The 26,104-nt window shown below is 47.4% G+C and overlaps 1 protein-coding gene across 1 annotated transcript; it reads right to left on the bottom strand.

Annotated features, from left to right (window-relative positions):
- Positions 1 to 1,332: 1,332 nt before the first annotated feature.
- On the bottom strand, positions 1,333 to 25,857 carry GNL2 (G protein nucleolar 2). The gene is made up of 16 exons (XM_045858983.1): positions 25,691 to 25,857; positions 23,965 to 24,049; positions 22,541 to 22,635; positions 20,627 to 20,766; positions 17,740 to 17,924; positions 15,726 to 15,792; positions 14,721 to 14,879; positions 14,070 to 14,183; positions 10,043 to 10,171; positions 9,000 to 9,104; positions 8,081 to 8,239; positions 7,764 to 7,877; positions 3,605 to 4,062; positions 3,156 to 3,238; positions 2,204 to 2,289; positions 1,333 to 1,527 (listed from the first exon to the last, which is right to left on the bottom strand). The coding sequence occupies exons 1-16, from the start codon at positions 25,752 to 25,754 to the stop codon at positions 1,375 to 1,377; spliced, it is 2,196 nt and encodes a 731-aa protein (XP_045714939.1). The 5' UTR covers positions 25,755 to 25,857; the 3' UTR covers positions 1,333 to 1,374.
- Positions 25,858 to 26,104: the final 247 nt, after the last annotated feature.

Here is a 26,104-nt window from a genome sequence, read left to right on the forward strand (position 1 = left end):
CCCCCCCATTTCTGGCCCACAATTCACCCTGTACATTAATTTGGGCTCCTCTGGCCTCCGTCGTTCCCTTCTTTGACGGCTTTTCATCAGCCCTGCTCTAGCTCAATGCTAGTAACTCACTTTGGAGGATGGGGTTTGCACTGGACCATCTGACCCCTTCCTCCCATTTCAGACAGCCCAGGCAAGGGGGCAATGGCAGCAAACCCGTGGCTTTTAAGAAAATAAATGTTTCCTGGAAAGCGTGACAAGTCCCAGTGTCCAGTGGCAGCTGCTTGTACCTCAGTTCCTCCTCCAACACCAGTTTGTTCGTTTCAGTCTGCAGGACACTGAACCCTTGGCCAACACCCCTCTAACTAGCTACGTCTAATGACAGGAGAGGTGCCCAAACCTCACATGCAGCTCTGACTGTTTATGACCAGGCGACAGGCTTCAGGCAACTGCATTTTACTGTTCCTCTTAAGTTAAACTCAAAGTTTGGAGGCTCAGGTCTCTGCTGACTTTGTAGACCTAGAAGACTCCGTGAGTGACAGAAATCTTTAATTCAGGGCAGACCAGGGTGGGCTAGGGCAGCAGGCCACGGGACTGCCATCCTTCACATTTCCCGAGCAACGCACCTAAGGAACGCACATTCCCTCTCCAGTGGGAGTGCTTCTCCAGTGCTCAGTGTGGCCCCGAGAGGTGTGAAGAGGGGCTCTCCACAGCAGGACCGCGGCCTGCGGGTTGGGGCTCGGAGGCTCCCTGAAGAGCGGCGGTCCCACAGCTGCGCCCCGATCGCGCAACTTGAAATCACAGCCTCCACCCTCATCCCAGGTCCCGAGAAATTCTAAGACTCCCTGGGACCTGTCTGCTCAAGAATGCTGGTCGGAGATGGACTCCTGCCAGGACCCCTCCACACGGGGCACGCATGTCCCGACTGGATCCGCCTACCAGACGCAACGAAGGATAACAGAACCTGCTGTCGCTTTTTTCTTTGTATTTTAAAGCCTAGGCCACATGCATTACATCCTTGACACTGTGTTCTTTTTACTGTTCCGTCCAAACACTGCTAATGCCAGTACAAAAGAAATACTACCGCACTCTCCATTTTATGGCCCTCGTCCCCGCTTCTGTCAGACATTTAAGTGACAGGGTTTCACTCCGGAGGAACCAAGAGGCCGATTCCAGGGTCGAGGCGCCAACGGACCCCACTGGGGAAACCCGCGGGGTGGGGACGCTGTGCCCTCACTGGCACTGGTGAATGGTTTCAGCTGTCGACCTTGAAACAAAGGAAGGCACTGTGGCCTCAGAAATGCCAACCGGGCAGGAAGAAAATGAACGCAGTTTCTAATGGCATATTTTTGTATAATTTAATAAACAGCCTTTAAAACGTTACTGCTACTGCTTGTGCTTGCATTTTTTGTGTTTCTGTGCCTGTCCGTCCGAGTCACTGGTCTTCTTCTTGTTCCTGTTCTTGTTCTTCACGTTGTGTGTTTCATAGTAGCGGACCCCAACTTTTTTGGATTTTTGCTGCCGTTCTGCTCGCCTCCGCTGTAAAAAAAAGGTGAGCCGTTCAAACTCTGAAAAATCACAAAGCAGGTCCCCACTTCTGAGCCCCACTCCTGTGCTCCCTCCACAACCACGGGAGCAGTCGGTGCGGACCCTGAGGGAGGGCTCACCTTCCAGACCCACGTTCGCACTCCCTCCCACGGTGGTTCGTGACAACACCACGTTCCAGACTTGGCTGGCCGAGCCCTCGTCCAAGGGCTGGACCCTTTCTACCGCACTCCTGACGTGTGGTCCCCTGGCCAGAGGCCGAACACTTGCGACAACATGCTCTTCGCCCCCACAGTCGGCCCACTGCAGCTCTGAGAGCCCAGTTACAACGCCAACGTCCAGGGAGCAGTGATCTGCCTGCCTAGGAGCAGCTCTGTTCCTCGCCTATCATCTCCTTGGGGCCGCATAAAACCAGACAACTCTTCCACCTCACAGACCACATCTGAGGACACTGATCAGGACCCCCTAAACCATAAGACACGAACTCAAGACCTTTACCCACTGGGTCAACTCCTGACCCTATGTAACTGTCCTCTACTGGGTTCCTTAGGACCGGGGTCCCTTGAACTCAACGCTAGACCACAAGTTTCAGAAAGAGCACAGCTTAAGGATGGGGCTCCTCCTCTCTCCTCTCCACACCCAGATGATACTTAAGGCCAAAAGCACGTACTTCCTTAGATGTAAGCGTCTTGCGAGCTTTATTCGAGCGCTCCTCTTCCCTGTGTGCCTTCCTCTTCTTTCCTTTTTTGGCAGGTGCTAGAGACATTGAACACACACAGAAAACAAACAGGAATTTTTTATTCAAAATGTGTCTAAGAGTCCTAAAGTGGGAACGAGCGTGATGTGCTGGAAGAAGGAAGGCCAGAGTGCATGGAACCCGGCGAGCAAAGCGCAGAGTGGAGCAGAGCTGGAAGGGTGCCAGGCCGCGGGGTCCCCTGGGCCACGGCAGTGCACGCAGCTGCGTCATGAAAACACCTCCTTGATTTAGAAGCTACTAGTCCAATGGAGTAAAAATAAATAAATAAATAAATGCATGAACCACCAGCCCACTGCAAAAGATAAAATCTGCCCAAAGATTTTAAGATCAACAATGTATACTGTTTAAGAGGAAGTTTCCTGAATTACCAATTTAATCCTAAGAAATGTGCAGAATAAAAAGTGGATAATTAGCCCTGGCTGGCGTAGCTCAGTGGATTGAGCGTGGGCTGCGAACCAAAGCATCGCAGGTTCGATTCCCAGTCAGGGCACATGCCTGGGTTGCAGGTCACAGCCCCCAGCAACCGCACATTGATGTTTCTCTCTCTCTCTTTCTCCCTCCCTTCCCTCTCTAAAAATAAATAAATAAAAAAAAAAAAAAGTTCCAAGGAACTTCAAGTCCATAAGATACTTGGCCCCTTCTCAAAATTGCCAGTTACATCATTTGGGAAAGAGACTCTAATAAAAAAATAATTAAAAAAAAAGTGGATAATCCAATTTGTATAGTAAATAGATTGTGGAACCTCAGAAATCTGCTGGGTGTAAATAACTGTGTGGATAATGACGGTGCAAGATAATTTGGAAAGTCAGCTTGAATTTCCCAAAGATGCAAATCACATCTAAATGATCTAATAATTTAACTCTACCTGCATCTTCCACATCTTCTTCAGCTGTTCTCCTGTGCTCTTCAGATTTTGCAAAAATCTTTTCACTTAGTCCCTTGGATATCCTGAAACAGAGAAGTGACGTCACGAAGCCGTCCCACACTCCCCTCCACTGTCCAGGTCGCATGCGGACTAGGGACAGCCTGGCAGAAGAAAGACGGCCCACTCTTCTTCACACAGCCACCTCCGCTGGGAGAAGGTGTCACCCAGCGGTTTTTGCAGCTCTCTGGGCATTTCTAAAAGACAACAATGAAGCTTCTCATGTTTTACGGAGCTGAATGTTTTAAAACATAACATCATTTTTTAAAAATGTGGGCAATACTCCCAGCCCCCTGCCTCCCCGCCGCCCCAGTAAATGTATCACGCCGATATGGCAAGTTTCCTGGAAAGAAAGGAGCAAAGTACAATTCACAAGGAGATAAACGCAATACCTGACTGCTGAAAACTTTTTCGCTTTGGCTTTGTTTAAGAACTTCTGATATTTGGCGATCTTTTCATCCAGGGCCTTAATTACTGCCTTGGTGTCATTCTCCACATGCTCTTCCTGGGATTCCTCCGGGGAAGGCTCCTCCTCACTGTTGCCCCGCTGCCCCTGTTCCTCCTCCTCCTCCGCAGAAGAGCTCTCAAGCTCATCGTCGACATCTGACATCTCCAGGGGAACCAGGTCATCCCCCGAAAACTCAGGCACGACGTTGATTTTGCCGAAGTTCTGCCGAACCCGCGCGAGGATCTGCTGCATCTCTGAGCTGGTGTCACAGTGACTGCTCTCCCCTCCTTCCTTCTTCTCGGTGACGGAGTCCGACTCTTCGCCGATGGCTTCTGTGCTTTCCTCCTCTGGGTGGTTCTGGGTTGTTTCTGCGGCAGCTTCCAAAGATGGCGAGGATGCAGTCTGTTCAGGCCCAAAGGGGTGGGGGTGGGGGAGAGAAATGGAATCAGAAAATAAAAGCTGAATTTCTGAATTTATACCTTGCTCTCAAGTGAGGCAATCCTCTTCTCAGGACTAGGGGGGAGTACTGAAAACACCCACACTGGAGTCACATCACTAATCTGTTGTAAGCCAATGTGCATTAAACCCAGAACACAGCATTAAAGATCAAAAGGACTACGTCTGCGGTTCCAAAGGAGGAAACCACCACGAGTATTTAATCACTGTATCCAATCACCGATTTACTCAGACAGGTAAGATTCACTACACCGTCCTGAGGATTGTAAGGATGGGGGCTGTGGAGTCAATACATTCAAGATTCGCACCCACATCTACATAAGGAAAACAGTTTCCTTAGTTTAGAAAGTGTCAAGTACTGAGGAGCAGCCCTGGGGAGACATCTAGAAGGAAGGGTGTGAGTGCAGAAGCAGCAAAAACATGGAAATGACTAGCGTCTTTTATGTAATGGTGCAAAGACAAGTACGTGCCAGACTTTATACTGGTGCTTCACAGATGTAGCATTTTAGTCTTGCAAATGAAATTCACAGAACTTAATGATTTAAAAAAAAGTGCTCAATAAATCAGGAATCCATGAAATTCAGGGAACTACATATAAAATGTATATACACATTTGTGTACATTTTTCTAGCAACATGATTTTTTCCCAGCTTTTGGAATCTCAAGGCAGTATCTACCACCATCACCACACACACAAAAAAGACAAGACTCAAAGAGTGGGAAGAACTAATTATCTAAACTTAGTGACGGGATATGAAGAATTCACGGTACTCCACTGCTTCCACGTAGGATCACAGACAGCAGTGATGGACTCCCTCTGACCCAGTGGCTCCCTGATTCCGGACTGTCTGTGGCTTCCCACCACCCTCCCCTCCCCTTGCCCAACACGTCCCAGCCCCACGACTTCCGTCAGGACTGTGAACACATCAAGCCTTCTTCTCCCTCAGGTGTTTTGGGTGCTCTGCTCCCTGAGCCTGGAACGTTCTCCTCCTAAGACATTCGTATAGGGCCTGCCTCACATCAACACAGTCTCCGCTAAGACGCCACCGCCTCAGATCACCACACGTACACAAGCACGCCTGTCTACCACAGACCCCTCACCTGGGGTCAGTTCTCCTCACTGCAGTCAATACTTCTGACAGGTGTGTATGTTTTACATAATAAAAATACCTATTTGGTCTTTGACCCTAGCTAGGTCCTGGCAAAAATCCTTGGAAATTTCTGAGTAAAGACAAGGGTCTCTTTTGTTGCTCATAAAAGCTCCTTTTGGGCCCTGGCTGGTGTGGCTCAGTGGTTGCGTGCTGGCCTGTGAATCAAAGGGTTGCTGGTTCAAGTCCCAGTCAGGGCACGTGCCTGGGTTGCGGGCCAGGCTCCCAGTAGGGGTTGTGCGAGAGGCAACCACACACTGATGTTTTTCTCCCTCTCTTTCTCCCTCCCTTCCCCTCTCAAAAATAAAATGTTCAAAAAATAAAAATAAAAGCTCCTTTCCCCTCCACCAGAGTTTATGCTATGAAGATGCCATGTCATGGCAGGGACTCCTTGGCATGATGGCTGCTCACCAGGAAGCCCAAGCAACTGATTACAGGGCTGGAGATCGAACTCAATGACCAAAGGCCAGTGATTAAATCAACTACATCAATGTAATGAAATCTCCCTCAACCCCCTGAAGAATAGGGCATGGGAGCTTCTGGGCTGGTGGGCACACTGGTGTGCCAGGAGGGCAGCGTGCCTGGGGAGAGCATGAAACCCCGTGCCGCCACCACCCCATTTCTTGCCCCATGCCTCTCTTTCATTTGGCTCTTCCTGGGTTGTATGCTTTATAACGACTGGTAGTCATAAGTAAAGCACTTTTTCCGAGTTCCATTGAGTTGTTTTAGCAAATTACAGACCTGGGAGCCATTTACTTATTTAGACACAGGAAAGGAGGCAGAAAGAGAGGGAGAGAAACATTGATGTGAGAAGTATCAACTGGTTGCTGCTCCTACGTGCCCCAACAGGGCACTGAACCCACAACCCAGACATGTGCCCAGACAAGGAATCAAACCGGAGACCCTTCGCTTTGCGTTATGATGCCCAACCAAATGAGCCACACCAGTCCAGCCAGGAACCCTCAGGATCTGTAGTCGGCTGGGCAGAAGTGCAGGACAGCCTGAGAACCACGCCTGCAGCTGGGATCTGCACTGGGAGCAGTCATGTGGGACTGAGACCTTACCCTGTGGGGTCTGCCTCTGGGAGTTAGTGTCGGAGAACTGTGGAATTTGTATGGAAGAATAAAATGTATTTGGTACCAGAAAAAACCACACACTCCTCCACTGGCATATATAGGGTGGGCAAAAGTAGGTTTACAGCTGTTGGTATGGAAAAAGACACGCAGGTCACGATTATTACGATAGCTTTGTTAACGCAAGAGAACGTCATCACAACGGTACACCTACTGTTGCCCACCCCGGGTATCCATGTGCAAGTGTCATATGTACATGCACATAATGTACAGGAGGCCTGGGCCTCGTCTGCTTCTCAATGCAGCCCGTCTAGTACCCGGAGGAGTGCCTGGCACACAGGACACAGGCAGTACCTTTTTGCTGAATGAATGAATCAATGAATAAACAACTTAACGTGCAAAGATGGGAGAGAAGTTATTTTGTTTTGTTTGTTAGGCCAAGTGGGACAAAGTTGATTAACATCATTTTCAGGTATGTTGATTTTAAAATACTAGAGAAAACCCTCACTGGTGTGGCTCAGTGGACTGAGTGCTGGCCTGCAAACCAAAGGGTCGCTGGTTCGATTCCCAACCAGGGCACATGACTGGGTTGCGGGCCAGGTTCCCAGTTGGAGGTGCACGAGAGGCAACCACACACTGATGTTTCTCTCTCTCTCTCCCTCCCTTTCCCTTTCTCTAAAAATAAATAAAATCTTTAAAAAAATAAAATAAAATACTGGAGAAATATTCAACCGGAAGTTTCTAGCTGACAACGGAAACTCTAGGAATGAGCTCAAGTAAGAGGAAACCAGAGCTCTGTGGACTCCCAAACTCAGCATGGAAGCAAAACGCAAAGCCCCCTCTTTACAAGAGTTCGCCGAGCTCTGAGAACGACCCTATAAAGAGAAAACAAAGGTGCTAAAGGTGGAGCCCATGGAAGTCCACAGCCAAGGCAAGGGAAATGCAGCAGGAGGAAAGTGTCTCCATCCAGCCCCGAGGCCCCAAATCTAAGGCTTCTTTCCCTGAGTGTGGCCTATGCCACTGTCCTTTCCCACCTGACTGGAGCCGCTTCACGGCAGGGGCTATGCCACTTATTCCCTCATCCCCTGTGCCTGGGCATGGCTGGGTCCGACAAATGCCTGTTCAAGAAATGAGCCTTGCAAATGCTTCTGTTCCTCAAGTGTAAGAAAGGGCACAAGTACCAGAAAAGCACCTACATTTAACAAGCTTTCTTTTTTCAAGGCCCTAAAGACGGGTATTTAAAATTGGTCTTCTGTCATACATCTCCTCTCTGGTCTCCAAATGCCCCCCGCCCACGAGGGCATGGTGATGGCACTCTGGACTGAGAGACCCTGCAGCGGAAATACCCTGCCCACACAGGGGTAATCGAGACCCCGCACTAGCTTGGTAACCATGCTTTCCAACAGGTGGGTCTGCCCGTCCTTACCTGGGGGGCTGCAGGGGGCTCAGCATTGGGCGGCTTGACGAAGAAAGGGATGCGGCCCCTCTGCCAGTCGTTGAGAACCATCTTGCCCACAGTCTGCAAGTCGGGCTCACCGCCCTGGAATGTCAGAGAGACTCCCAGTTAAATTCAGGGAGCAAAACCACCCCCCCATTTGGAGGCCCGGCAGCTCTCCCAGCTGTTCGTCACCACCGACTCGCTGTCGGGTTCCACACTGCCCACGCCACGGACAAGCTCTGGCCCGGGCACGTCCCCACGCGCCGCGGGACGACCCAGTCCTCAGTCCCACGCCCCCGGCTCACCTTCAGTAACTTCCCAGTCCGGAATGCTAGCTTCTCAAGGAAGTCCTCGGCATTCTCCCAAGAATCAATCTTGTATGTCTTGCTGATGTATTCTGGTTTTGCTCGTTCAAGTACAGCACCAATGTGGTCTTCAGGACTCTTAATTTTTTCAACCTGAACCTGGACATTAACAAAAAAGCTCTTGCTTACAAACCTTACTATGGAAGCAGGGAAGTTCTCAGTGTTGTTTGTAACAACACCTAAAAAGATTTCAAAACCACACAGTGGCGGGTGCCTAGCAGGGCCCGTTTCCGAGGGGGATGGATGTGGTCGGCTGGAAGGAGCGCCACTGAGAGCCGGCCGCAGCCGCGGCGCCCAGGACTCACCCCTAATCCCCATTCACCACAAACTGACTGAGGGGCTTCCGCAAGCAGTTCCAACTCGGAACACTTCGTGCTACTCCCTCGCAGAAATGGTTAAAAGGACACGAGGGAATGCGAGGGGAGGAATGCGCACAGGATGTATAACCAGCAGCACTGGTTCCAGTTAAGTGGAACCAGTTGAAAGTTTTCGGTCATATTCAGAAACAAGTGAGGAAATGACTGAGTTCCAAAGCCACTCAACCCATAAACCCACGAAGATGAATTATCACTCAACATAAACAGGCCCTGCTTCCCCTTGGGTCCTGCGTGTACACAACCAACTCTTCTGTGGGGTGACAGTGACCAGATCCGCCCGGGGTCCCACCGACTCCCCAGACAGGCTGCGGGGAACGGAGAGGCCCCTGCTCAGCGCCCCGTCCCTAAGTCCCTAAAGCTCGCTCAGACAGGTGGGCCCCGAGCTGTCCCCCAAAGGAGTGGAAAGCAAAGGGCTCCGGTGTCCCCACGGAACGCTTCCCCCGAAAGGCACACCGAGAGCCCGCGGGGACCAGAGTACTCACGACTCCTTTCAGCACAATGTCGGTCTCCGAGTCCTCGGAGGGGTACACCACCCCCGGACAGTCGATGAGGAATATCCGCCGCATCAGGGTGATGTACTGCCAGACCTGAGACAGGGAAGAGCCAGACTTCGGATCAAACACTCGGAGTCTAATTCCGCAAACCCCCGGTGCTCATGGCAGAAAAGGCGGCGGGAGGAGTCAGAGAGAAGCACCTGCTGAGGTGTGAAGCTATGAAGCCTCTCCTCCACCTGCCCCACGCACATGGCACTTCACTAAGTATAAACTCCAGTTCCCCTCAGCCAGGAGTCTAAAAATGGTGCAGAGGCAGGATCCCCAGCCAGTGCTGTGCGGTAGCATCCAGTGAGCCTTTTCCTGATTTCTAAAAGTACTCTTGGGAGCTTAATGCTGTTTGGCTCCCCAAATATTCTGTGTTGAGGGTATGACCCTCAACTGCCAGAATCTGCCCCAATGTTGAAATTTCTTTCTTAACTCATCAGATATTCTTAAGTTAGCTTTGCTGATCAAAGCAAAGGCTGCAGTGACAATTTAAAACAAACTTAACTATGAATGGTACTTACCAAATCATGCCAAAGCCACACAGTGGCTTACAAAGTACTCTTGGGCTTATCACAATGGGCAGAAACCACTCTGGTACATTCCAAACCATTATGCTGGGACTAACCCTCCAATGGCAGCCTTCATGCAAGAGAGGCCGACAGAGTCCTGGCTGGTGTAGCTCTGTGGACTGAGCGCCAGCCCACGACCCGAAAGGTCGCTGGTTTGATTCCCAGTCAGGGCACATGCCTGGGTTGCAGGCCAGGTCCCCAGTTGGGGATGAGCGAGAGGCAACTGACTGATACATCTCTCACATATCGATGTTTCTCTCTCTCTTTCTCCCTCCCTTCCCCCCTCTCTAAAAATAAGTAAAATCTTAAAAAAAAAATAAAAAGGAGAAGCTGACAGAAATCACCTCATCCTAAATAATCACCTTCCATAAAAATCGAATACTCGGAAGTGGGTACAACCCCTCAGACCAGACGCACCTTTGTTTCACCTGCAATGGGGGCCACGCTGCAGACTTTCTTGGAGCGCAGCGTGTTTATCACGGAGCTCTTGCCAACGTTCGGATAGCCGATGAACCCCACGCTGATCTGTTTCTTGTCGGTGTGCAACTGTTCACAGAAAAGAACACACACTACATACACGCGGTCACGAAAATGCCTTTGGACAAACAGGTTGTATTACTTCACTGATATAAAGGAGGCAGTGCAAAATGGTCACTAGAACTTGATTTAAAGCGTAGATGCACACCACCTATGTCGCCTGAGCCAGCTGGACACATGTACTTATTAATAAAGCAGAGATGAGTCATTTCCTCAGTCCTCCATGTGAAATTATTCTCGAATGTTTTAAGGTTGAAAATATGTAGGTCAAGACACAAAGGAAGAAACAGTTTGTTAGTCATCAATTTAGAAGAACACCAACCACTGATAAAATGTCTTTAGGGAAGAGGACCTTAGCAGACGCTGCAACTGTCAATCCCACGCCCTCGCCCTCCTTCCCTCTCTGCACAACACACTTTGCATTCTCACTGCCACAAAGAAGGGGAGGAGGCCGGGCTCCGGGAGAGGGTCTGCAAGTGGATGGGGACTCGTGATTAAAGACGGTGGAGTGAACATCCCCGTCCACCTCGCTCCTGCCCCAAACTCTACTAGAATGGCAGCACTGGGAATGAACACATGTAAACCTACAGAACCAAACACATAAAACCAAAGAATGAGCTGGAGAAGAGCCAATAAAAACTAACATGTGATAGTAACAAAACTCTAGCCATTAAAAAGTAGTATCTGCCCTGGTTGGTGTGGCTCAGCGGATTAAGCACTGGCCTGTGAACTAAAAGGCTGCCAGTTCGATTCCCAGTCAGGGCACATCACATGCCTGGGTTGTGAAGGCAAGCAATCGATGTTTCTCTCTTACACTAATATTTCTCTCCCTCTCTTTCTCCCTCCCTTCCCCTCTAAATAAATAAATCTTTAAACATGAAAACCTAAGTGGCTAAAAAAGAAAAACGGAACATCCAGCAAAAATAGTGTCAATGAAGCACAAAAGATCTCAGCAATATAGACAGCTCTAAGGCTGGACGGAATTTCAGGAGACTAGTGGAAAGTGTGTAGAAATAGCCAATTCTCCACCTCGCCCCCCGTTATCTCTGACACACAATCTATCCAGCCCTGAGCCTTCAGAGATAATGACTGTTTTGAAACCATGCATTTCTGAAAAGATCTCTACTTTTCAAACCTGAAAGGAACCCTAGATTTAGAGTTAATAGTGGCTAAAAGCGAAGTGATTAATGAAAGCCTAAATATGGAACAGTGAGACCCTCGGGCCCTTGCTCTGAGTTTCCAGAACTCCCACCAGGGTGATCTATCCACCCCTGAGCTGGAGACTGGAAAACTTCTCTCTGGTCAAACTCACAGGCCCAGGAGTGAAGGCCTACAGATACTGACATCTGGGGTGTCCTTCAGAAAAATACTGGGTGTCTATCCAATCCCCCTACAATAAAGTCTACCATTCAATAACCCCCAATAAAACTGTCAGCTTTTTTTTTTAGTGGCTCTTAAATGAACCATACTTTGCTGTATATACTGTACACCTTTTTGCCCAAATTTTTGAGGGAAAAACAAGGACGCGCATTGCACGTGGGTACAATGACTGCACACCATGGGCACAACGACCCCGTGTGCAGTGTGCACCACACGCGGGTGCGGGAGCAAAGACAAACACAAAGAAGTGGGGGGAACAGTCAACGCAGGGAGAGGAGGTTTCAAACCCCCGCTGTCATCCTGAGAGAGATAACATTCCACCTGAGAGAAAGAGGCGGCTGTAAACGGGGACAGAGCAATTCAGAGTTAAGAACTCTCAAGAATTAAAAATTAAAAGTGAGAGACAAAATAAATTTTGCAATAAAACAGCTAGATGATCAAGAAACTGCCTAGAAAACAGAGCAAAATGTCATGAATGTACTGCTGAAATAAAAAAAAAATTTTTTAAATATTTTTTTAAAAAGGTAAAAAAACCCTTGAGAATTAAGCCAGGAGGTAAAACCGAATTCCTCAACAAGGAACACCCGTGAGGAGGGAGGAATTTCCAAGAAACAACACAGGGCAATATGAGACTGAAAGTCCCATCCAGTGTCTAGCCCACTGAATTATAAAAGACCCATCTTAAAGCACATTGCTACGAAATTTTAGAACAGGAATTTCAAAGATCCCAGCCACAGAGGACTAGGAGCCACAATGGCCTCTGATTTCTCAACAGAAATAGCAGAAGACAATGCCCTCAACACTCTGAGGAGAAATGGCATGCGGGTAAAGATATTCCAGAATGCAGCCCTGGCTGGCGTAGCTCAGTGGATTGAGCACAGGCCGGGAACCAAAAGTGTCACAGGTTCGATTCCCAGTCAGGGTACATGCCTGGGTTGCAGGCCATGACCCCCAGCAACCACACATTGATGTTTCTCTCTCTCTCTCTATCTCCCTCCCTTCCCTCTCTAAAAATAAATACATAAATCTTAAAAAAAAAAAGAAAAGAAAATCTTTCCCTTTAAAAAAAAAAAGATTTTATTTATTTATTTTTAGAGAGGGAAGGGAGGGAGATAGAGAGAGAGAGAGAGAAATATCAATGTGCGGTTGCTGGGGGTTCTGGCCTGCAACCCAGGAATGTACCCTGGCTGGGAATCGAACCTGGGACACTTTGGTTCCCAGCCCACGCTCATTCCACTGAGCTATGCCAGCCAGGGTAAAAATAAATAAATAAAATCTTAAAAAAAAAAAAAAAAAAAAGATATTCCAGAATGCAAGGTCTCAAAAAACGTCCTCACTCCTTCTCAGGAAGCTTTCAAAAAATATATTTCCATCAAAAGGAAGGAGTAATTCCGAAAAAAGAAAAGAGGCCCAAATGAACCAGGGATCCAACGTAACACAGCCTCGAGAATTCTCTGGACGATGGTGGGGGGAGTGCCGGGAGGAAGACCCTGCAGCTGGCCTGGGAGCAGCCGGGCCCAGCGGAAGGGAGGCGCCGGCACATTCTGGAACGTCCCATTCCACCAGGGGATCTGGTGGGCCATTAGTGACAAATAAAATAGAGCAAATTAACACCAGGGAAAACAGAAGGTTTTATTAGAAAGCAATTAGAATCACAGCACTGTGTGGTTCAGCTGCAACTGATGTTTTACGGCCACGATGATGTAAACACTGAATTTAACCAAACATGTGACGATACAGGGAGAACAGAGGGAAGGAAGGATGTGTGGAGGGAGGGTGGCTGTAAGAAACCTGATCCCCATTTTCCATTCGTAGGAATAAAAGTAACATGGGGAGATTGGAGGGGCAGGGAGCAGGACAGGGAGGGAATTAAGAAATAAACTCATAAGCATGTATTAAAAATAAGGAAGAAAATAACAGAAGTAAACAGCTAAAAGTGGGAACTGTTTGCCCCTGGGAAGCTGGGAAGGGTGAGACAGGGAACACGTGTCTTTTGTTACTAGCCAAGTAGAACTAACGAAATGCACGAAGTTACAGGTTCAGAACTCGGGGCTTTGAGAACATTTGCTAGGGCCATCTGGTTTTGGGGCTTCCCCGAGGAACTGACAGCTGACAGGGTCTGAAGCTGGAGTTGGGCAGGGCGCCTTTCAGGCAGAGGGGACAGAATCAGCCAGCCCGAGGGCAGGGGTGGGGAGACCTCAAAAGCCCAGGGCAGGAAACAGAGTGTGTACGTGTGTGTGGGGGGGGGGGGGGCGTTGTCATAAAGGAGCGGTAGGGCCATGAGGTGCTGGGGATATGGTAGAAAGGCAGCAATGTTGGTCAGGGGTTGGAGTCAAGGCTGACCTAGAAGATATCTCCGAATCCCTTACAATCCTGGGATTCTATAGGTTTTTACATCTGTAGAACACGTTTCTCCTACTGAGATGTGGGAAGTGGGGTTTGTAGCTCTCTGACATACTGGCAAGAGAAATTAGTATAATGTAAACCCACAGCTACACAACTGGAGAAACAGACGGGGTCTGAATACCTTTCCAAACTGCCGCAGAAGCTGAATAAACGCTCCTTTGCCGAAAGGGTTCGTAAGGCTTGCATGGAAAGCGAGTGTTGGATAATCCTGGGAGAGGACAGCAACCCATCGTTTCTAAAGAGGGAAAAGACAAGACACTGGTAAACTGTAATTTGTTTATTTACAATACAGGAAGAATCAGAGCCTGTGTTACAGGCTTGTGCTTCAAAAATACAGCTGTCTACGGAAAATGTTAGCTATAATTCTTTGAAACTTTTTTTCAAGTATGACAGTTAATGCTTTGTCTTTTGTCTTCCAAATACAAAACAATATTCCCCCAATGCCTTCATTAATGTAACACGATTAGTGTAACACGATGTGGAACAGGCCAGGGGCTGTGGCAGCGGCCTCCCTCCAAGGGGCACAGGTCATCCTGTGGGCGCCGAAGCTGCCTGGTTCCCCACCAGCAGGGGACAAACGCTGCCCAGTCGGTGAAGCACATTTCAGCTGTGTTTCCAATGAGAACATTTCAATGACTGCACTCACAAGAGTGCAATGCTTTAACTCATGTCCCAAGGCCTAGAACCATGAAACTAATTAACTTGCGGGCACTCAAAGCTCACAGGAGTGGATGGCCTTGCGAGTCTGTTCTGCATTAGCAGCTGTACTTACTGTCGCCCAGGTTGGAACTAGGTCGCATTTGTTAAGGACAAAAATGAGGTGTTTCCAGGGCTTTTCCTTTTTCAAGTAGGCCTCAATGTGAGGGGAGCGGGTGCCCACCGGGTCTCGGGCGTCGAGGACTTGGACGACGACGTCTGACGAGTCAATCACCTGCAAGCGCAGAGAGGCAGAAACGGTCCGTGACGGGACCCGGGGGACACAAGCGAGGGCTGGCGTTTAACGGGACCCGGGACAGTGGAACAACAGCGACAGCCTCACAGCAGGCATATGAGAGCGGGAGGCAGGCAGTCTTCATGCCCAGGGGTCAGAATTCTAAACTTTTTATCATCCCTGAAACCTGTCGGATTGGAAAACTAGCTTAGGTGAAACTCATCTCATGTCAGGACCACTTGCTACTGAATGGAATCACTTACTTCTGAAGACTTCTAAAAGTCCCTACTGTTATAGGTTTTGTGTATTTTACCAAAATCTAAGAAATTCGGTTTGCTTTCATGGCACCAGTTTCCTACGGTGCTGCTGTTTAATCATGCAGCTAAGCTCGCAGTTCTGTTACTGAGAGTTTCAGCAGTGTGTGGACACGAACCTCAGCCAGCCGACGAGCGTGGGGCCGGGACTCAGGACGCACGAGGACTAACCAGCTGGGTGAGGGCGTCAGCCTTTCTAGACTCAGGTTCTCTCTATGAAACGAAAGGCCTGCCCTGAGTAACCTGACAATTCTCATGCAGCTCCAACCACGGATGGTAAATCTGAACAGGATTATGTTAGCATGTGACCCCAAGACTGCCGCGTGTACGAAGGCCGCAGTCAATATCACGCAAGGAGTAAAAGATGCAGTCGCAGAGTCCGAGGGGGCTCGCCCCCGGCCCCCGACCCTGGTTTCTCTGTGGGGGAGGAGGGAGCAGGCAGCAGAGCCTGCACTTCTCTGACAGAGCTCCAACGTATCAGGGCCTGTTTTCTCGAGGAAGATGGTGGAAGCCGAAGAACTGAAAGCCTTACCTTGTAGAGCTCACCCCATATTCGTCTGGATTGTCCCTTTTTATATATCTCCTCCTGGGCTTCGTTTCTGAAGAAGAAAGCACCCACAGTGAGCAGTGGAGGCACCGTCAACTCGGACTCAGGAGATGTTTTAGGGGAGGGCCAACCATCTACCAAAGCAAAAGGGGATCAAACCTAGTTGCAGATGGACCAAAAACAAGCTTAATTTTAAAAGTGACTCTATCCAAATGCCCACAAACAGATGAATGGGTAAAAAAAAGTGCCCGCTATTCAGTAATAAAGAAGAGTCAAGTTCTGATTAGTGCCACAACACGGGTGACCCTGAGACATTACCCAACTCCTGCATGGCCGCCCTCACATGAGGTGCTGCTCGTAACAGCCGTGGAGCCCGAGAGAGGCAGGAGGCGGGATGCATGGCGTTGCCAGGCCCGGGGAGAGGGAGCGGGGGCGCTACTGTTTAACGGCGCAGACTTCCAGCTGGGGATGGAATGTGGTGATGGTTTCCTGACCACATGAACGTACTTAATGCCACGAATTATATGCTTTAAAAAGGGTAAAGTTTATGGTACGTGTATTTTACCACAGCAAAATTTGTGGTAAATTTTGCCACAAGTGCGGCAAGTGCGACAAGTGCGAAAAGGCAAGTGCGATGAGGCAACACGCCAGAGAGCTACAGAAAGGAACTGGCTGGACACAAACCGTCGCCGACACCTCACTGCTCCCGTGGAAGGTGCGTTTTTCTGACCAGGTTGAGAATCTACTACTAGCCTCAAAGACATTTAGCCAATATCTCTGAAACAAAAATAGTTTTGTTTCCCCCCATTACCTACCGTACCTTTCGGAGGAAGAAAAACTTCAACTCAGAGGAAGAACACAGAGCCAACTGAAAAGTCCACGTAATCTAAGAGTAAGTGACCCAGCTGCCTCTCCGACTGGGCCCCCGACAGCCTGACATCCCCTCCGGGAGGCCCAGAGCACAACATGGGCTGATGGCAGCGTGGGGGGGGGGGGGCGCCGCGCTGCAGTCGAGGGGCAGTGGCTCTGCGCCAAGGCTCTCAGGAGACACGGGAGAAAGTACGGGGACTGGCCGGAGCTGCCTGGGAAGACTGAACCAGCAGCCCCAGAAATGGAGGGTAACGTGCAGCTGCTCCCGATGCAGGTAAAGTCTCTGATGTGGCGAGCCCCTCCCCCTCGCAGCGAGAGTTTATCTCTGGGTGATAATTAGGGATGAGAAAGGTTTGGTCACACTGGTGGCTTACGCTACTGGTGTCTGGCACAGGGAAAATTATAAACAGTGTAGATGTCCAGGAGGGAACCGGCCATAACAAAACACTGCCCTGACATTAGATATTGTGTTACTGTTAATACATTTAGAAAAAGGTATGAAAATAAAAGGCAAGTTAAAATACAGTCTTAAGGTATTATGCTTGTAAATAAAAATGAAGCATAAGACAGATTTAGAATAATATACATATTGGTGACTGATCCTTAACCTTCTTGGAGAATATGATGAACGTATGATGAATGTATGGGCCCTTTGTCCCCACCCTCCTCCCCCAAACACTAAACACAACACAATCCCAACACCTGTGCGCACACACACACACACCTTCAAAGGGCCACGGAAGCCTCAAAGGCCACCCTCGAACCCCTCGTTGGTCCTCACCTCCACAGTGCTTGGTGTGGGTTGGGATTATGAGTTCTTATTTTTTGTTGCATTTCAACTTTAACTCTATTTCCTAATTTGCCCAAGACAGAATATACTGCCCTTGCAATGAAGAAGAAAATGTTATTTATTTTTACTTTGGGGATAAAGAAAGAAAGAGACCTACAGTAAACGAGTCACCTTAAATTATTCAGTCTGGCCCCCATTTCACTGATTTTTCTAGTCTAAGGGAAGAGGACAACTCTCCACCTCTGAGTTAAACCGCTGGGCCTCGTGTGGGCAACACAAGTGCAGAGAAAACGCTGCAGGAGAGCAAACGACGAGACCCGTGTAAACTGCAGACTGTACCTCACACCTGTGTCTTCAGTCACCAAGTCACGGTCCTTGTCCTGGTCATAGCTCTCGGTGGACATTTCTGCATTTTCTACAAGAGACTGCATGTCACTTGCAAATAAATTTGGTCGCTTCCTCTGAGATTTGGGGCCAAATGTAGTTCCGAAGCTTTCAGTATCAAGAATGTGCACCTTTGAGTTCTAAAGAGAAAGGAGAATTATTGGTAAAACTAAGCAAAGACTGAGAAAATGCAAAAAAAATTACAAACCCACCTAGGAAAGGCTTTCTTTTATTCTTCCAAAGCTCAAGCCACACAAAAACTTACACGGATGCATCCTGACTTCAAACCAGAAACACTTATGTAAACAGCACAAGCAAAATAAATAAATAAATAAATAAATAAATAAATAACAAAAGCACTCGTTCCTATATCCTGAAGTTCTGTAAGCTTCTTTGGAGAAATATAAAAGTAATACAAATAGTCAAAACAAATGTGAATAGTTGCCACAAACTCTACTTTATTTCATTTATCATAAATTTCAGTCAAATTTAATTAAGGCTACAATGCTGAAAACTTATCTTTTCTGCCCAGTTTTTCCTGGGGGGGGGGAGCTTTCCAATAAATGCATAAAATTTGTCAAATTCACAGATTTTTGTCAAGGACAATCATACCTAAATTTGTGTCTTTTTTTAAACCAACTGTAAATGCCAACTTTTTCTTGGAAGTTCATTTCTTTCACGGCTAAAAGGAATTGCTTGTTTTGTAAGATGCATTTTAGTTTCAGATAACATTTTCCCTAATTTAGGTAACGTTTTTATTAAATGCACATGGAATGTCTTCAGATGAAAAACATCTAGCAAAAGTCCAAAATAATAGTTTAGATGTGATAAAAGGAACTTGATACTAACTAGAACTAGATGTGACTGTAAAGGAGTTATGGGCATAGGAATTTTTGAAACCAGATAAAAGTCAAAGTTTGAGTTAGGATCTATCACGTAACAGAAAGTTAACAGCCGGCAGAGAATATCCTCCAAAAAGAAAATGAAAAGAAAAGAAAAAGTAAAAAAATATATATATATAACAAAAAACCACTCTCTGCCCCTCTGCACGAGCTCCTCTGTAAGCACCGGCTACTAAACGCGAATCATGGAGGAGTCCAGTGGCTTCTGCACAGATCCCCCTCCAACTCCTAAAGACCCTTAAGCTGTTACCATTTTCTCAAATCCTTAACCCATCTCTTAGTTCAGCTTCACTTGCTACCTTCCAACAAAGGAACATTCCCAAGCACAGACGTGTTTACATGGGACTAGCTTCTAATGTCAAATTATGGGCAAATTATGATTACAATTATCCTTGAAAACCTTCTAAATAACCTAAGGTACAATACCCATGGATTTGTGTATATAAATCTATATGTTAGCAAGTAAAGCGCAGTAACGTGCAATACCTCATGAAGCACACATACAAAATAAGCTAGTGTTTTTAATGTGCTGCTACAGAAATATAATTATAATGTACATTTAACTGAATGTGCAAAAGTTAAAACCGTATCTGATTTGACCCCACTCTGAAGCAATCCTCCAAATTAGATTTTTTAATTAGTAGGTTATCATGCTAGAATAAAATAGGTAAGGTTTCTCGAGGCCAAAGCAGCAAACTCATCAGCTACTCTGAGCACCTCTCTGCAACCAAGTGCAAGCTAACGCTGCAGCCGCAGAGCCCTCATTCTACACATCAGAGCGTCAGGCACTGGGTTTTGGAAACAGGGAACTGGAACAGGCAACAAATCAATAAATCCCTAATAGAGCCTCTCTGTTCTTCTCATAAACAGGATTCAATAGTTTGTTGAAAGATGGCTTCAGGGAGAGGAGACAAAGAGAACAAGGGAAATGAGCAACTTGTCTGTGGTTCATGAATTACACTCATGTGTTTCTCTGAAAGAAAACAGTCATTCCACTAATAGGTGCCATTCTTCCAGTCTGTCATGAAACAAAGCATAATTGATAAAACCTGAGGCAATAACCAGGCCTTGGTTTTTATTTTGTTTTGCAAGTAAACACTTTTCTTTGAACTGTTAATCCATGTATGCATGTCAATGTTTCTTCTCCTCCTTATACTGGAACTGGAGCTTATGCACTGGCTCCGTTTCTGGGAATTATTATTCAATGCAAGTAAAAACGTGCAGGAAAACATTAGGCCATTTCTTCGGTTCTGTGCGAAACTCATTCTACTCAAGCCAGATTCAGTCCTTACTGTACTTTGAACTGCAGTGATTAATAACCGATCTGACCAGCACCCTCTCCTCTGTCTCAAAAGAACAATCTCCGAGGGTCTCACAGAAGCTGCAAGCACGCACCACCAAAGGCCTCCCTCCTACCAACCCAATCCTAATTCTACAAAGTTTGATGGAATTACTATTAAACAAGTTTGCCTACAAAAAAAAATTAAAAACAGTATTAGTAATAGCTATGATCTACCTGCTTAGCTCTGATTGGGTGGGGGGGCTGGCTGTGTGCTCACTATGTGCCAAGAGTTTTACCAGCATTTCATCTGCACCCAGCCACGTGAGGAGATGGGTTATCTCGACTCTACGGCTGGGGAAGTGAAAGCTGGGGGGAATGGAAGAAGGCCAGAGAAAGGGGCAGGGCAAAGATTAAAATCCAGGTCTCACTCCTAAGCCGGTGCTTTGGTCAGCATACTACCGAACCTCGCTAACGGAATGCGGTTCATACGAAAGGCAAGACCCCCGGCAACAAAGGTGAAGAGAGGAGTCTTGGAAGGCTCATCAGTGCTGCATTAACGTCACTATGCTCTGCGGAAAAACAAGAGGCAAGTACCATAGAGAGGACCTGTAAGGCGTTTGCTAATGAAACCCCACTGTCAGGGATGTCTCCGTCTTACGTGAGGCCGGATTCGATCGTGGAGAAGAGACATGGGTAACTTGCTTTGCTTCATGACAACTTTGTATGGGTCCTTCATAACTGTATCCATTTCCTCTTGAAATTTTTGTAATGATGACTGCTTAATCACACGTGTGTTTCCTGTTTTACAAAAGAATATTGCCATTTAATAACTCCTTTTTGCTTCCGCATCCATCTTCCCAATGACACTGTGAAAGGTAAGATTTTAAATTACCCAAGCTGCCCTGGCCAGCATGGCTCAGTGGCTTGAGTGCAGACCTGTGAACCAAGAGGTCGCCAGTTTGATTCCCAGTCAGGACACATGCCTGGGTTGCAGGCCAGGTCCCTGGTTAGTGACACGCAAGAGGCAACTGATTGATTTATCTCTCACATAAATGTTTCTCTCCCTCTTTCTCCCTTCCTTCCCCTCTCTCTAAAGATAAATAAAATGTTTAAATTACCCTTGCTCACCCACCACCTGATCCATCCATCCATGCAGCCATTTTCAAATTTAAAGGGGCGGAGGGACAAAAACAAGAAAAACTGCCTCTCCTGTACTGACTACCCTGGGAACTCACCCACCAGCCCAGACACACAGGGGTTCTTCCACGGTTTCCCAAGCCCAACTTCCTGACTGGATGAAACTGAAAAAATAAGCATCACTGAATGGAACTCAGATTTGACGAATGTCCTAGTTCCTATTAGATGTGGAAAAGAAATGTAAAGCCAACCACAACTGATCAGTTGTTATACACAGAGAATCCCAAAGCACAGGACCTAAGAGTCAGCTGCTGCTTTTAGGGATACAAGGATTTGAAGGGACTATCAAAGGAACCAAGAAATCCAGGTAAGGGGACAAATCAAGGTGTACGACACTAGCTGAAGAGAGAACACTTGGTAAACAAGAGATTGCGAAGAGGATGTCCCATCAGGCAGCGTGCTGCAGCACAAACACAACTCAGATGCTGGAGACCGTGGCAGCAGGGACGCCGACGACGGTGGTGGCAACGCCTCTCTTATACTCACTGTTACTGGCTAAGCACTCCAGTCAGCACTTTGTATGGGTTCACTCAGTTACACAACAGTTCCATGAGATAGGTACTATCTTTATCTTCACTTTAGAGATGAGGAAACTGGTGAACAGACAGACTTAATAATGTGCCCAACGTCACAGAAATGGCAGAATCTAGGGGATTCAGGCAGTACCGGGCGAACACACTGAAGGCCTCCCTATGGAGTTTTCTCTGTTGTTTTTCTGTGTTGCAGTTTCCTAGGGAGCATCCCATCGAAAGATGTAAGAGATAATCAAAGGTAGCTGCCACGTGCCCCTAAGCAAAGAGGTCAAAGGCCAGACAAACAAAGGGGTCCAACACCTGACATGCCCCCCCACACCTAGCAGTGGCTAAGGGAAGGCCCGACAGCCAGGACGGAAAGGAAGGTGGACTTTCCAAAGGAAGCGCTGGGAAGGGCCAACAATGGGATCCTTGCGCTGTCACTCAGGTCAAATGCAACCCACTTCAGAGGCACTTCAGGCCAATGCACTCCCTCTTCAGGCACGAGCCCACACACACCTGCAAGCCATCTCCAAACGGGAACTCTCCAGGTTACCAGAAATGAAGAAACGAGAGTTTTAAGGTCTATGAATGCTGGCCATTAAGGGTGGTCTTACCTGTTTAAGAGGATCCCTTGCAACTAACAATAATAGCTCTTTTCAAAAAGAAGTTAATTAAGAAATCTACCACCTCTACTTTTCTGTTTTCCCTCTACAGGTACTTCTGATTTCATTCCTTCCTTAAGTAATTCTTGGACAGTCCCACTCACCCCCAAACTCCTACCTGTTAGACCCCTGAACATCCTATCCTTTTCCACACACTGCACATCTTGCAGAGCAAAAGTCACAGAGCACAATACTCACCAAACCATTTAATATTTGGCTCCACTCTCGCCACTGTGCCAGAAGCCACCGTTGATTGATACTGCAGAGGCTTAACCACTTTACCACGGCTGTTCCTGAATTGGGGAAATTAACAGATTTTGGTTGAGGACGGAAGAAAGGCAACAGCGCAACTTGGTTTACAGAATACCCTTTCCATCAAAAGGACCTTTTCTATTTTTTCTTTTTTGGTTTTAAATGATCATGAAACACAGCTTTCAGTAAACAAAAAGCACTTCTACATTTGAAACAGATTGTCCAAAAGCCATTTAACCTCTTGCAACAGAGCACGTAATGATTTCTGCTAGATGAATAACAAATAATGCCAATGTTTTAAAATCTGTTTACTGCTTCTTGCTTAAAAAAAATACTCCACATACTTGGGTTTTTTGGATAATTATTTAAAGGCTGCTTTAAATGAATTTTAAGTAGAGGGTGATTTATGCTGGAACTCAAAAGTCTAAAACAAACTACAGAGTAGGTGACTAAGGCAGATTAAGTTCATTGACATTTGTATTTTACAGACATCTTTTGGAACGGATGAAGAATCTAATTATCAAACAAATTAAGACCAGCAAGCAAAATGCCACACTCAGCAAGTCCCTGTGGTAGAGGCTGCCTCAGCAGAACTCCAAGTTGTGATGAGTTTTCAAGTGCCACAATGTTGTGATCTACAGTTCGGCACTAAAAACCAAGTTTTCTGCCCTGGCTGGTGTGGCTCAGTGCTGTGAACCAAGGGGTCACCGGTTCGATTCCCAGTCAGGGCACATGCCTGAGTTGTGGGCCAGGTCCCAGTGGGGACCACCTGAGAGGCAACCACACATTGATGTTTCTCTCCCTCTCTTTCTCCCTCCCTTCCCCTCTCTCCAAAAATAATTAAATAAAACCTTAAAAAAAACAACAAACAAGTTTTCTGGCTGCTTTCATGCCTACAGTCCTATATGCTTTGTTAAAAACCAGATTTCTATCTGACAGAGATTTCACTGGAGATTTAATATGCCACTCATGGAGGCTGAGGCTGAGGAACAAGACGTCTGTCTTGTTAGACAATCGCAATGTCACCTTCCACTATCCTCACCTTGAACCAAAACATCACAACTTATCCTAACAACACCCATTTAAAAATATCTGAAAACCCACTACTCCTGCCCTGACTGGGTGGCCCAGGTGGTCGGAGCATATGGAGTCCTGTGCACCAAAAGGTGCATAAGGGAGGCAACCAAACGATGTTTCTCTCTCCATCTCCCTCCCTCTCAAATCTGTAACTGTATCCTTGGATGAGGATTTTAAAAAATGAAACACACTACTCCTATTTGGGGAAAGCGGGGGTGGGACTACCAAATGGGTCTCAGCTACAAGTCCGGGGCACAGAGGGAAAGGGAAGGACGACAGTGCCGGATGCTCACCTGCGCTCCTTCTGCCTGTACATATTCAGGCGCCGAATCGTGGCCCGGTCCCTCATGTTCTGGCCTCCAGCTCCCTGTACTCGATCTAGGAAACACAGAAGTAGGCTGCACACTCTTTGCAAATCAGTAAGTCTAAGTATGAACATTGCATTAAACACACCAATTAGTTCCCTCAGAGTAGGCGGGCTGACACCTGGCTGCAAAATCTCTACTTTCTCCACGTGTTGCCCCAACAAAGTTATTATCCCTGGAAGTTACATGGTATGACAAAGCTGATCTCATCTTTGATCCTCAATAGGATTGTACTTGACAATGATGTTGACTAATATTTTTAAGCATTAATTATGGCACTTTGCTATCCACACCACAGGCACTGTCTGGCGTAATCCATACAATAATCCTGTAAAAATGGACACATTATCCCCCTTCTGCGGGCTAAGAAACTGATGCACACAGCGGTCAGATACCTTGCCTGAGGTCACACAGGTACTAAATGGCAAAGCCACAATCTGAACAAAAGCTTTTAACTTCTAAGATACCTACCTCTGGGTCTCAGTTTAACAAAAATCGAGTGTCTGCTACATACGAGGTGCCACGGAGACTATGATTTTGATATGTACTCCTAATGTACCAGTTTCCTCACTTTCCAATATTTTATTTCAGTCTGAGCAACAGCTAGTGATTCTTGCTTCACGTCTCAGAAGGACAAACCATGGTAATAACCTCGTTTCTCATTTCAGGATCCCTTCAAATCACCTGTCTACTCTTGACGTGATATACTAGGAAACAGGCTAAAACCACAGAACTGGCGCCCTACTGCTCATTAACTGTAGCAATTGTAACAAGCCACCTCCCCTGGTTTGGCTCAGTGTCACCTGTAAAATCATGACCTATAAGGGCTTTTCTGGGTCAGGATACACAAACTGAATAATTTATCAACAATCTGGAGAAAACATTCAACATGAACCAAAGTCATCAAAAACTTTAAATCACATATAGAAACAAAGTCTTATTTACTACATGTGAATGAAAGGGGGGTCTCCCGAAGTCTATCTTGTTCATCCTATATAGGTGGAAACTCATCCAGACTCAAATGCATCTCCCAAAACACCCTCATGTATTCATCTGTAGGGTTTCCTCTGAGCTTTACTACATGGGGTGAGACTAACAGCCAAATCTGCAATCCCTTTCTCATTTCAGTGGTCCAAGAAGAGGTGACAGGCAAATGTGGTCAAGTAAAAAAGGCCAGCCAGGTTGGCCTATACCATTTTTAGTCTGACTTTATCTAGTTTACTTCTGGAAATTCCTTGAGCTGGAAAGGTGGAATCTTTTAAGACTGAAATGTATTAGGGAAGGAGCTTCAACACCTGATCCACACTGGTACACCAAAAGAGGTCAAGTTTAACTGCCCCTTCCAAATGCGAGCTTCCCAGTGTCTTCATCTCACAACTGGAGTTGCCCCACGGCTGCCAGGCCTGAGCGTTCCCTTTCCTGACTTTAGATCTGGGGCCTGACACACAGCCCTGACAGGCGTGCAAGATGTCAGCTCTCCACAGTGCTTCCGAAAGTAAAAACCACCTTCTTATCCCCCAGTAGCCACTCAGCTCAAAGTCATTTCAAGCAACGCCACCAAGGTATCCCCCCCCGCCCCCTCTGTCTCCTCGGAACCCTCCCCCCAAGCATCCTCCAAGCTCCACCCTCCGCGCGCCCCGCAGCCGGGACCAACCGGGGTTTGTGCTGGCCTTAGACGGGTTGATGGTGCTCCGTCCTTTGAACTTGGGCTTCACCATCTTGCCGACGGGTCGATGACCGAGTGCTAGTTTCGGCCTACTGCAGGTAAACGAGCTCGTAACTTCCCAAACCCTGCCGAAGTGACCCGCGTGAACCACGCTAGACCACGTGTGAAAGGGTTACGTCACTTCCGCTCGCGTCCCTTCTTTTTCCCCCGCGCGACTTCCTGGGAACGCGCGGAGCGCGCCGCCGCACCTCTGGCTCCACCCCCGCCCGGGCTACTCGGACGGGGCCCCGCACAAGGCCGCGCCCCTCTCTCTCCCTAGCAACCGCCAAGCTGCCCCTCCGTAGCAACCGCCTAGCTACCCTAGGAAGGGCTCAGAGCTGCTAGTAGTGTCCACCCCCAAAC

This window comes from Phyllostomus hastatus, unplaced genomic scaffold (genome assembly GCF_019186645.2).
Source record: "Phyllostomus hastatus isolate PE091 unplaced genomic scaffold, TTU_PhHast_1.1 phas_scaffold_182, whole genome shotgun sequence".
NCBI lineage: Eukaryota > Metazoa > Chordata > Mammalia > Chiroptera > Phyllostomidae > Phyllostomus > Phyllostomus hastatus.